The sequence below is a fragment of the Ornithorhynchus anatinus genome, chromosome 1 (assembly GCF_004115215.2).
Source record: "Ornithorhynchus anatinus isolate Pmale09 chromosome 1, mOrnAna1.pri.v4, whole genome shotgun sequence".
Lineage (NCBI taxonomy): Eukaryota > Metazoa > Chordata > Mammalia > Monotremata > Ornithorhynchidae > Ornithorhynchus > Ornithorhynchus anatinus.
The window spans coordinates 28,185,841-28,198,134 of NC_041728.1; the positions used below are offsets into that span (position 1 = coordinate 28,185,841).

General features: G+C 53.7%; 1 protein-coding gene across 5 annotated transcripts in view; it reads right to left on the bottom strand.

The window, feature by feature from the left end:
• BCL2L11 (BCL2 like 11) overlaps window positions 1-12,060 on the bottom strand; it is a 49,568-nt gene extending 37,508 nt beyond the window's left edge. For 3 of the 5 annotated variants that reach the window (XM_007662733.2, XM_007662782.3, XM_007662689.3), the window contains exons 1-2: window positions 11,320-12,060; window positions 10,212-10,603 (exon numbers count right to left, since the gene is read on the bottom strand). In XM_007662733.2, the coding sequence (XP_007660923.2) occupies window positions 10,212-10,590 (379 nt within the window). In that variant the 5' untranslated portion in view covers window positions 10,591-10,603; window positions 11,320-12,060. The remainder of the gene's footprint in view (window positions 1-10,211; window positions 10,604-11,319) is intronic. The other 2 variants (XM_029068298.1, XM_029068308.1) reach the window with 2 other exon arrangements.
• Between the last annotated feature and the right edge of the window lie 234 nt (window positions 12,061-12,294).

Below are 12,294 nucleotides of genomic sequence, written 5' to 3' on the forward strand. Positions count from 1 at the left end.
CGACTATTCATGTCCAATCCCCTTCAAACTGTTTCAAACTCCCCAAACGGGGACAGAAACGAACCCCGCCGCTTGCATTCTTTTCCCATATAAAATCCGACGTTTGCAAAGAGACAGTATGGCATTTACAGCCATCCATCACGGTTCGTGTATTCTGCATTTTAACAGGGTCCCAATTCTTAGTTTTGAGAATCCAATTATCATGTCACCAGCAAGATAGGACAGTACGACGGCTAAAGGCGACAGACAGAAAAAAATGTCTCGTTCGGGTGCTTTCCCGAAGACGTCGTTTTCTATTTTTGAACACTGGATTTGAAGTTCTTCCTCAAGGCATCCGATTATTTCCTCCTTTGGGGCAGGGCACACGCCTCATGCTTCTGTTATACTTTAAGTGCTTAGGACAGTGCAAGCATTCAATGGGTCTTCAATAAATCCCATTACTACTATAATGCAACAAATCCACTCCACTCAACCCTTTAATTGCTTGCTTTACACATTTCAGCTTAGGCATTCTGCCCTTTGGGATCTTCCCGTTCTCTTTGCAAAGAACAAGGAGAAATCACCATGCCAGGGAAGGAAATCACCACCTCAAAATTAATCCAGTTTCAACTAGCGATGAGGTGCTCCAGAGATTTGGTTTCGAGTCCGAAATTCCTTTAAAAGCTACCAGGAGAGAGAAAAATCTTCTCTTTAAGTGAAAGGTTTGCGGGTTTTGGTTTTTTGGGGGCCATCCTTCACTTCATTACAACAGATTGTTAGCTCCGTGTACCAAAGATGAGAGACAGAAACAAGTCACTGAACAGAGGTGCTCCAGAAACTTGGTTTCGAGTGTAAAATTCCTTCAAAAACTACCAGGAGAGAGAAAAATCTTCGCTTTAAGTGAAAGGTTTGTGGGTTTGGGGGTTTTTTTGGGCCATCACTTCGTTACAACAGACTGTGAGCTCTGTGTACCAAAGATGAAAGGCAGAAACACGTCTCTTAACAGAGGTGTTCCAGAAACTTGGTTTCGAGTGTAAAATTCCTTTAGAAACTACCAGGAGAGAGAAAAATCTCTTTAAATGAAAGGTCTGTGGGTTGGTTTTTTGGGGGGGGGAGGGGAGTCATCCTTCACTTCATTACTACAGATTGTTAGCTCCGTGTACCAAAGATGAAAGACAGAAACAAGTCTCTTAAAAGAGGTGCTCCAGAAACTTGGTTTTGAGTTCAAAATTCCTTTAAAAACTACCAGGAGAAAAATCTTCTCTTCAATTGAAAGATCTGTGGGGGTTTTTTTTTCTGGGGGGGGGGGGGAGAAGGGGAAGGGGTCATACTTCACTTCATTACAACAGACTGTTAGCTCCGTGTACCAAAGATGAAAGACGGAAACAAGTCTCTTAACACTGCCGTGTCACGAAAGCTGCTACGGTCTTCTTTGACACGGGTGCGTGAAAGACGCAGACAACGAGATGAATTCCGGACGGTGCTGAGAAACAGTGGCCGGACTGAAACAACCCAAGTAATAAATCTTAGGAGATGCAGCCAGGAATTCTTTACTTCAAGGCTGCAGCCTGAATTTCCCCTTGCCTGCCCCCCAACCATGGTCTTGGGGCTCTCAAACACGCTTCCAACACCCAATTCCAAGCAAAACGCCTAGGAAATCGTCAACCCAACGATCCAGGCTGTGAAAACTGGATAGAAATCTGGAAGATACGCCGGGTGCTAGCAATTCTTTCCCTCCCCGTTCTTAAATTCCCACGGCAACGAAATGCAGCGCCGTACCAAGTGTGAGGAGAGAACGTGTCTACCAACTCTGTTGGACTGTACTCCCCCAAGTGCTTAAAATACAGTGCTCTGCACACAGCGTTCAATAAATACCACTCATTTCCCGTCGACAAACACGACGGAATATACGACGAATTCCACCGACAGCCGAGATGACACCTTCACCCACTGTCTACCTTAAAAGCTCCTAACTACCAAATATTTTCAAATAAACACCTTTCCTGGACTTCAGCTCTACCACGAACGGCCTAAAAACAAACACAGCCCTCGCGCCAGAGAGTTCAAAGGCAGCAAGGGTAGTTCATATCAACCACAAATCTCACAATGCCATAAATAAATGTTTGCCCGACAACTTTTCAAGAGGTTTATCAGACGTCTATTGGAAGCACAGCCCTGTTCTCCAGGCTTGGGAGAGTAACGTACGACTAGCAGACACGATCCACGCGGTGCGTCTACGACTCTGTCGGAGTGTACTCTCCCGAGCGCTTAGTACAGTGTTCTGCACATAGCAGGCACTCAGTAAACACCACCGATTGGTTGACAGGCGCTCCACGTTGTTGCGAGCACCTAAGTGACACAAAGGTTCTGCCAAGGGAGAAGAGGGATATAAAACGGGGCGGGGATTGTCGCTGTTGCCCAACTGTACTTTCCAAGCGCTTAGTACAGTGCTCTGCACACTGTAAGCCCCCATTAAATACGGCCGAATGAGTGAAAGAGGGGAGACGAGGTTAAATGGGGAAGGCTTCCTGGAGGACACGTGATTTCGGAAGGGTTTTGAAGATGGGGGGGCGGGGGGGGGAGCAGTCCTCAAAAAGGATACAAATGAGGAAAAATAATAATAACGTTGGTATCTGTTAAGCGCCTACTATGTGCCGAGCACTGTTCTAAGCGCTGGGGTAGACCCAGGGGAATGAGGTGGTCCCACGTGGGGCTCACAGTCTTAATCCCCATTTCTACAGATGAGGGAACTGAGGCACGGAGAAGTTAAGTGACTCGCCCACAGTCACCCGGCTGACAGGTGGCAGAGCCGGGATTCGAACCCACGACCTCTGACTCCAGAGCCCGGGCTCTTTCCACTGAGCCACGAAAGAGATCCAGCCTGGGAGGAAAGAATAACCGTGGTATTTAAGTGCTTGTTAGGTGCCGGGCACTGTACTAAGCGCCGTGGAGGATACCAGCAAATTGGGTTGGACACAGTCCCCGCCTCACAGGGGGCTCCCGGTCTCAATCCCCGTTTTCCAGGAGAGGTAACTGAGGCCCAGAGCAGCCAAGTGACTTACCCCAGGTCACCCAGCAGACGAGTGGTGGAGCCGGGTTTAGAAAACAAGAACGAGGCATAGTTTGTGAGTTGGTTGGAGAAGAATGAAGGGCCGGAGCCTGGGTGTTAGAGGGAGGAGAGACGGGTTACGGGGAAGTCTGCCAAACGAGTGCCTTCAAGTCACTGGTTAGGAAGCGTCCTTGCTCGACATGGAGCAAAGTGAACAACCCCCCGGAGGTGTCCGAACGACACGTGAGACGGGCGGGGAATACGGATTGAAGGAAGGAAGAGAGTGGCGGCGGGGAGGTGGGCAAGGAGGCTGCCGCGGAAGCCCACCCAGGACGTGAAAAGTGCCTCGTCCAAACAATCGGCGGTATTTACTGAGCGCTTACTGTGTGCAAAAACACCGTACTGAGCACTGGGGAGAGTACGATAATAATGACGACGACAACAGATCCAATCGCTGCCCACGGGGAGCCATTTGATTTATATACTTTTTTTTAAAACGGTGGTGTCCGTGAAGCACTTCGCTGTGTGGCCGAGCAGGAGGAGACCCGGTTCGGAATGGTTATCGTTCAATCTGTATTTACTGAGCACTGTGGTGAGCCCTTGTGAGCATACACTAGACCGATCAATCATTCGTGCGTCTTTACTGAGCGCCGTAGTAAGCCCTCGGGAGGGTACAAGAGAACAATCGATTACTCGATGGCATTTATCGAGCACTGCGCGCACAGCGCCGTAGTAAGCACTTGGGAGCATACGGCGTAAATAATCGATGGCATTTACTGAGCGCTTACTGTGTGCAGAGCACTGTTCTAAGTACTTGGGCGAGTATAACGGACCCGACGGATGACTCAGTTCAGAACTGAGGTAGCCCCAAGGGGCAGGGAGCCCCCCCCAAGAAAACAGCCGGGGAGAGGGGAGGGGGTTACCCCAAATCTACCCTAAAGTTGGGGGGGGGGGGGGGGGGAAGCACCGGGGTTCGGTGGGAGGCAAGGACCGGAATGATCTAAAAACACACAGTGGGCCAGAAGACGTTTATTTCCCCCAGTAGCAAGGCCCGCCCTTTGTCGAGAATAGTTCTATCAAACTGAATTGAGCGCTTATTATGTGCCGAGTGCTGTGCTGAGCTCTCTACAGTTCATCTGATTTGTGTTTATTAATAACCACAACAAGAATGATGGTATTTGTTAAGCGCTTACCACGCGTCCAGCTCTGGGTTGGACACAGGCCTGGTCCCACACGGGGCTCACACGCTTAATCTCCAATTTTTCAGATGAGGTAACTGGGGCCCAGGGCAGCGAAGTGACTCGCCCGAGGTCACCCGGCAAGGAAAGGGCAGAGCCGGGATTAGAACCCAGGTTCTTCTGACTTGGAACTCACGGGAGGAGACGTGACCCCCGCCCTCAATGAGGGTGAAATCTAAAGGAGATGTCGGGGAAGAAACGAAATGATTTAGTGGAAACGGGAGGAAGGATAAAACTGTAAATGGTGGTACAAGTACACTCTGTCGGGACGAAAAACCAAATAACTGACTACCCAAATGATCAGAGCAGACCGGAGAACGATCGCCATTTCTGCCCGGTTTTTTGGACGATTTCGTTCGGTTCTCGGGTGTGGGTATCTGACTAGGCCTCCGTCACGATCAGTTTGGACCGTCGGGACTGGACTGCATACAGACGCCCCATGGGACGCTCAGATGCCCCTCGGATGTGCCCGCCTTGAAGATTCATCCATTCAACCCTATTTACCGAGGGCTTACTACGCGCAAAGCCCTATACTACGCGCTTGGGAGTGTGCGACGGAACAATAAACAGACGTCAAGCAACGCAGGAAAAACAGACCGAGAACCCCAATCTTTACGGCGACGTCGTTTATAAAATGACGCGTCACTCGCCCACCACGATACCTAGATACGGTTCTTCTGGACTAGAAGATCAAGAAGTCATAAAGACGGCCATCTTACCTTCCCCCTTACACATAAATACGGTTTAGGAATCATAAAACCAGAAATGATTTCCATGCAGAAATGGACGAATACTTACATAGGCTTTGCCTCATCCCCCTGACACCTGCAGATAATACTCCTAATGGATAGACCTCACTAAATCTTTCAACGTTACAGAAACCCATGTTCGCCGGAAGAAACGTGAGCCGCAGGGCCCGTCGTTTACTAGAAAATCATTTCGGGGAGTCGCTCTTGGCTAAGGAAAGACCTCTTTCGGTCGCCTTGGTCCCAACTGCTATAAAGCGTCGTTCAGTGGCTAGAGCCTGGGAGTCAGGAGGACCTGCGTCCGAACCCAGCCCTGCCACGTGTGACCTTGGGCAAGTCACTTAACTTCTCCGCGCCTCAGTTCCCTCACCCGTAAACTGGGGATAAGAGCGTGAACCCCACGTGGGACAAGGGGCTGGGGGCCAACCTGATTAACGTCTATCGACCGCAGCGCTCAGACCAGTGCTTGGCTCATCGGGCGTGCTGAACAAGTACTGTAGCTATCATCGTAAAGGCTTCTTAGTGAAGGGTCTTTGTTTGGCCACGGATTGACGGAGCCAGAAAGAGCCCGTTAACCGCCCAAAGAAACAGATTTCTCCACCTGCCCCCCCCCCCCCCCCATGGCTCTTTCAAAGGATTCCTGCAACGCTAAACGAAGAAAATTAGGCCGGGCATAAAAGCCTGCAAGAACCACGTTCTCAGAGACATCCTGCAACTTCACGTGGCAGCCAACCGTATTTACTGAGCGCTCCGTGTGAGCCGAAGCACCGTACTAAGCGCTTGGGGTGTACGACAGCCGACGGACACATTCCCTGCCCACGACAAAGCGTCCTTTCTCTTCAGCTCCGTTCACGGGCCGGGCCCTACGACTGCCTTCTTCGGTTCCAGCTGGCACCGGAGATATTTAAAACTCCCGATCGGAAATCAGAACTTCAGCAGGACCGTATCCCGGTTAAAGAACGGTCCGTTCCGCCCAGGCCTCAGAGCTTATAAATTAGGTAATAAGGAATTTTTGGATTTATGGGATTGGTTAAGCCCTTACTACCAGGCACTGTACTAAGCGACAAGATGACAGGGCTGAACACAGCACCCGGCCCACGGAGGGCTCATAGTCTTCCCATTTTACGGATGAGGTGACGGAGGCACCGCGGGAAGTGACTCACCCAAGGTCACGCAGGAGACGGAGTGGCGGGGTCAGGATTAAAACCCGGGGCTTCTACTTCCCGATCCCATATAGTATTGTCCGTCTCTCCCTCTAGTTCTCTGTGGGCAGGAAACACGCCTGCCAACTCCATCGTATCTAACTCCCCCAAGCACTTGGTCTGGCGCTCTGCATGTCGGGCGCGCTCAATACACACCGCTGACGACGACGGCCCCCTTCCGACAACCTTCGTCACTCGTGGACGGACCTCATGGCACTCCCAACTTTTCTCTCTAGCAACCCACCACAGGTCCGGAGCCGGGAACGATGACTGAGTATTGGGTAAGCGCACACCGTGCGCCAAGCGCTGCATTAAGCTGGCTGGGGTAGGTACAAGCTAACCCGGTCCCGTCGTCAAATCCTTCTTGGACCTTCTGCGCGACTTCTGCCTCCGCCGTTTCCCAAGGGAAGGAATTCCACGCTTCCCCCTAACTGGGGGGGAAGCGGGGGGGGGGGGGACGACTACCTTCTTTTCCCGTGGATCGACTCCCGCTTCCTAATGAAGCAAGGGCGTCTACCGAACGCCTGCCGGGCGCTAACCCCGTGCCGTACCCATTCTTGGGAGAGTACAACGCCACGGAGCTGGGAGACACGATTCCCGCCCGCGAGGAGCTTGGAACTTCGGAAGCCGAACGGCCCAACAGACTACCGAAATGGATTTGACGAATTAGAGACGCCTGCGAGTGGCAGGAGAGGGATTCATTCAGAGGAGCAGCGTGGCTCCACGGCAAGAACCCGGGCTCAGGAGTCACGGGTCGGGGGTTCTAATCCCGACTCCGCCACTTGTCGGCCGCGTGCCTTTGGGCAGGTCACCTCACTGGGCCTCAGCTACCTCATCTGTCAAATGGGGATTAAGACTGGGAGCCCCACGTGGGACAACCTGATGACCTTATATCTACTCCGGCACTTAGAACAGTGCTCGGCACAGAGTGAGCGCTTAACAGATACCGTTATTAAGTGTGTGTTCCACGCAGGGCACTGCGGTAGGTATTTGGGATGCGCAGAAAGACAAAGGAACATTCTTCCTTCGGGGAATCTTCCACTCCGATGGTGGCGAGGAACCTCAATCAGTCGCACTGACTGAGCGCTTACCGTGTGCAAAGCGCTGCCCTAAGCGCTTGAAAGAGCACAGTCCGACAGAGTTGGTGGAGGCGTTCCCTGCCCACGGTGCGCTTACGGTCTAGAGGACGGAAAACTACTGGCAACCGGAGAGGTGAGGCAGCACGGTCTAGTGGGAAGAGCGGCCATCGGGAGATCTACAGTGTGGTCCCCGGCCTCTTCCCGAGCCACTTTACCTCAATTTCTTCATCTGGAAAATGGGAAGGGGATGCCCGCTTCTCCCTTCCAAAACCTGGAGCCGCTTACCCTATCCGATCGCCTTCGATCTACCCGGGAAGAAGCAGCGTGGCTCAGTGGAAAAAGCACGGGCTTTGGAGTCGGAGGTCCTGAGTTCGAATGCCAGCTCGGCCACTTGTCAGCTGTGTGACTGTGGGCGAGTCACTTCACTTCTCGGGGGCCTCAGTTCCCTCATCTGGAAAACGGGGATGAAGACCGCGAGCCCCGCGTGGGACAACCCGATTCCCCTGCGTCTACCCCAGCGCTCACAACAGTGCTCTGCACACAGTAAGCGCTTAACAGATACCAACATTATTATTATTCACTTAGTACCGAGAGGTTATGTACGGACGCCGCGGGAGCGCGTCCTCTAGCCCGTGAGATCGCCGGGGGCCGGGAATGTGTCTGTTGTTGTACCGAACTCTCCCGAACGCTCAGCACAGCGCTCTGCACGCAATAGGCGCCCGAGCGCTCGACAGATACGACCGACTGGGCGGACGAACCTCCTGCCGGTAACGCGCGTCCTGCCAACGCGACCGATACCGGACCGGTCCCGGCGGCGGCCGGAAGACCTCAAAAATGTGTTTTTCCTCAAGGCGGCCTGCCAAGTTTCACAGGTGCGAGGACGGCCGCTTGTCCACTGTAAATCAGACGGCCACTGTTTCAAGGAGTAAATCTGGGATCGTTATTCACCAGCAGCAGGTCATCTGAAGAGAGCTCTGTCTTGGGGCAGAAGTGACTGCCGGCACTTGAGTTTCTCAGATGGAATCATCTGAAAAGCCGGGCCGAGTCAGCTCGGCCATAATGCCTGTCTTCCTTACGCATTTAGGTGGAGACACGGAATTTGCGGGCGTCCCTCCCACAGGCACCTATCTGGATTCAACCCAGGGAGATAGGGGAATGACAACCGCGGTGAAACACTAGGTGCCAAGCAGCGCACCAAGCGCCGGGGGGAGATACAAAATCACCCGGGCGGACACGGGGCCCTGAACCACACGGGTCTCTCGGCAGGAGGGAGAACAGGGTATCGGATCCCCATTTTGCAGATTAGGGAACCGAGGCTTAGGGAAGCGAAGTGATTTGCGCGAGGTCACGGAGCAGGAAAGGGGCAGAGTCAGGACCGGAACCCAGGTCCTCTGACTCCCCGGCTCTTTCCACCGGGCCCCTCCGCCGTCGTCAAAAAGCGGGGGGGGGGGGGGGCGCGGCATCCGTCGGCCACCCTTCCCAAGGAACAATTCCTAACCTCCGCTCCTGCCACGCCACCGCTCTTCCTCCCGCGTTTCTCGAAATCTGGGGGGGGGCCTGCGATCGGAACGCCCCCCGCCCCCCACTAAATTCCAATACACGCTTACAATTAAGCTAGTGAAAAATCTAGCAGAAACCCATAAAACAGTCCTACTTATCTTCCACCGCCTGGCTCACTTTCAGTCTGGGCTCACAGAAATCCCCTTCTGAGCTACCCGGCTGGGATCTCTGCTGCTTCGGCTCCTCGTGCTTCTACTCTATCAGTCACAAAGGTGGTATTTACTGAGCGCTTACCGCGTGCGGGGCACTGCACTAGGCGCCTGGGAGGGCACACTGCAACACAGTTGGCAGACACAGTCCCTGCCCACAACAAACTTCGAGCCTACAGCTCTAAGCCTTCGACCGATACACGAAGGTGCTGGCTTCAATCAAGAGGAAAACAGAATCCGCCATGAGGGAAATCGAATTCTGAGCCTTCCTGTGCACTTGGAACAAAACAGGTTCAGGACTCGGGGCTGAATAAGCTAAAAAGAAATTAAAAAGACGGCATTACTGCTTTCCTTTCTCGCGGTTAAAAATGTCTTCCACACGAACAAATAGCTGGCTAGGTTGAAGACCAATTTTCTCCGCGCACAAGACCCCATTTTAATGGGACAGCCTGCAAAGTGAACCCCAGTTGGTAAAAAGCCCGCCCACATTTACGTGTTAGGCGGGATTCCCACACTTCTGGAAGTTTGGGAGGCAAGAATTTCCCCCTTTCTGAACCCTTAGAGACACTATTTTTAAAAGAAGCAGCGTGGCCCAGCGGATAGAGCAAGGCCCCGGGTTCTGACCGCGGCTCCGACACCTGTCCGCCGCGCGACCTTGGCCGAGTCGCTTCGCTGGGCCCCAGTTACCCCATCTGAAGAACGGGGGGACGAAGACCGCGGGTCCCGCGTGGCACACGGACTGTGTCCGCCCTGATTATCTGGTACCTCCCCTGGGGCTTAGTTCAGTGGCCGGCACAGAGCAAGCGCTCAACAGATACCATTTAAAAAAAGAAACCGAATCAGGCCGCTGTCGGTCTGACAGACCGTAGGCTCGTTTTGGGCAGGGGACGTCGCCGTTTATCGTCGTACCGCTTTTTCCCGGTGGCTTCGTACAGTGCTCTGCACACAGTGAGTGCTCACTACGACTGAATGAACGTCTGCTTACTGCTGCACTATGCTCTCCCAAGCGCTCGGGAGTGCTCTGCACACGGTAAGCGCAAAGAAATACGAACCAACGATCGGGACCGACATTCCCTATCCATTGAAGAGGGAGAGGATGAGGGACGGACACCTCCAAAGGGACCTCTTCCAACCCAGTACGGCTCGGAAGGAGGGGCGCGGGGGAGAGATGGAACGAGCGAAAACACGTCTTACCACGATCTTGCTTACCCATTGCACTTAGATAATGATTGAAGGCTTGACAGTGGGGACTGGGGGTCTGGGTCGATTTATCGCAACTCACAGGCGGAGGGCTCCTGTCTGTGTCAAAAGAGAAATACCCGCTGGAGGATCTAGACAGCAGCGACGATCTTCGGACAAAGATGAAAAGTGGGGATCTGGTGGCAAACGGCCTGGGGCTACTGGACGGCGGGAACGGGCCCTGTGAACAGCTTTCCCCTCCGCCCGAGAGATTACCTTGATACTGGGTTCGGATAGAGGTAGGTGCCCCGGGTCGGAGCTGCGGGGGCTGAGCCGGCCCCTCTGCGGGCTCCAGTCGTCCGCCTTCGCTGTCACATTCAGAATTTAGGTCGGAAGGTTGCTTGGCCATTTGGTCTTTTTTTCTAAAAAGGCGGGAGAGAGCAAAAATGAAAGAGGGAGAGACAGAAGACGAGGGTTACCGTATTCTGAAGAACACAAAGACGTCCATCTTCCCGCCCGAGACTCCCAAGTTAACGTTTAGGCCGGGTGACTGGCACGGCTTAGCCTTCAGCCCTGTTTATAGATGGAGAAGGCTCTCTAACGAAAGCTATCTGAAAACGGAAAACTGCAACGGTATCCGCTCAGCGTTGACTAGGGGACAGGCACCGTACTGAACGCTAGGGCGGATACGAGATAGACAGGTCATCCCCGTCCCACGTAGAGCTCCCCGTCGTGACGTAATCCCCATTTTAGCGACGAAGTAACTGAGCTTCCGAGAAGTGAGGTGACTGGCCTAAAGTCACAGCGGAAAAGTGGCAGAGATTTGGTTTTTTTTTTTTAAAACAATAATGATGATGACGACGTTGGTATCTGTTAAGCGCCTGCTGGGGGCCCAGCACCGTTCTAGGCGCTGGGGGAGACGCGGGGCGATCAGGTCGTCCCACGTGGGGCTCGCGGTCTTCATCCCCATTTGACCGGCGAGGGAACGGAGGCCCAGAGAAGCGGGGCGTCTTGCCAAGTGGCGGAGCTGGGATTCGAACCCAAGACCTCCGACTCCCAAGCCCGGGCTCCTTCCGCTGAGCCACGCCGCTTCTCTACGGTATTAACAAACGATACCCGTGAAGCACTTACTACCTACCAGGCATCACGTACTCCGCCCCGGGATAGCCACCCGCTCATCTCCATGTCGGCTCTCGGTCTTAATCCCCTGGCGAAGCGACTTGCGCCAGGTCCCTCGGCCGACGGAGCCGGGATCGGAACCCGGGTCCGCCCGACTCCCGGGCCCGGGCTCTTAGCCACCGGGCCACGCCGCTTCTCGTTTTGAGGGGCTGCATTCTCCTCGGTCACCCCGATTCCCGAGACGGTCCCGGCCACTTGGAATCTTAGAACGGTGCTCGGCGCAGAGTAGACGCTCCAATACCATCGGGATTATTTCAATCCCTAAAGTAAATTCAAGGAGAAGAACACGGCCCCGCTGCCGGCTTTCAACGGCGCGCCCCTTTATTAAGCGTGGATTTGGTTAATTAGAGAGAGAAGCACCTAGCGGATGGAACTCGAGCAGCGTGGGAGCCGGGAGGATCCGGGTTCTAATCTCCGCCCCGCCCCCTTTCACTCATTCATCCGACTGCATTTCGGTACTTTCTGTGTGCAGAGCGCTGTACTAAACGCTTGGGAAGGCACAATGCCACAATCAACAGTGACAGTCCCCCCCCGCAAAGAGCTCGGGGGGTGGGGGAGACAGACACCAATACAAATAAATAAAACGACAGTTGTACAAATTAAGTGCCGCGGGGCGGAAGAGCGGAGGGAGCAGGCCAGGGTCTCGGGCAAAGTCGCTTCCCTCCTCCGGGCCTCGGTCCCCTCGTCCGTAAAACGGGGCTCTAAATAATCGTTATTGTTACGGTATCTGTTAAGCGCTTACTGTGTGCCAGGCACCGTTCTAAGCGCCGGCGGAGATACGAGATGATCAGGATGCCCCACGTGGGGCTCACGGTCTTCAGCCCCATTTGAAGGATAATAACGATGGCCATCCGTTAAGCGCTTACTACGTGCAGAGCACCGTGCTGAGCGCTGCGGGTGGAGACGAGGTGATCAGTCTGTCCCACGTGGGGCT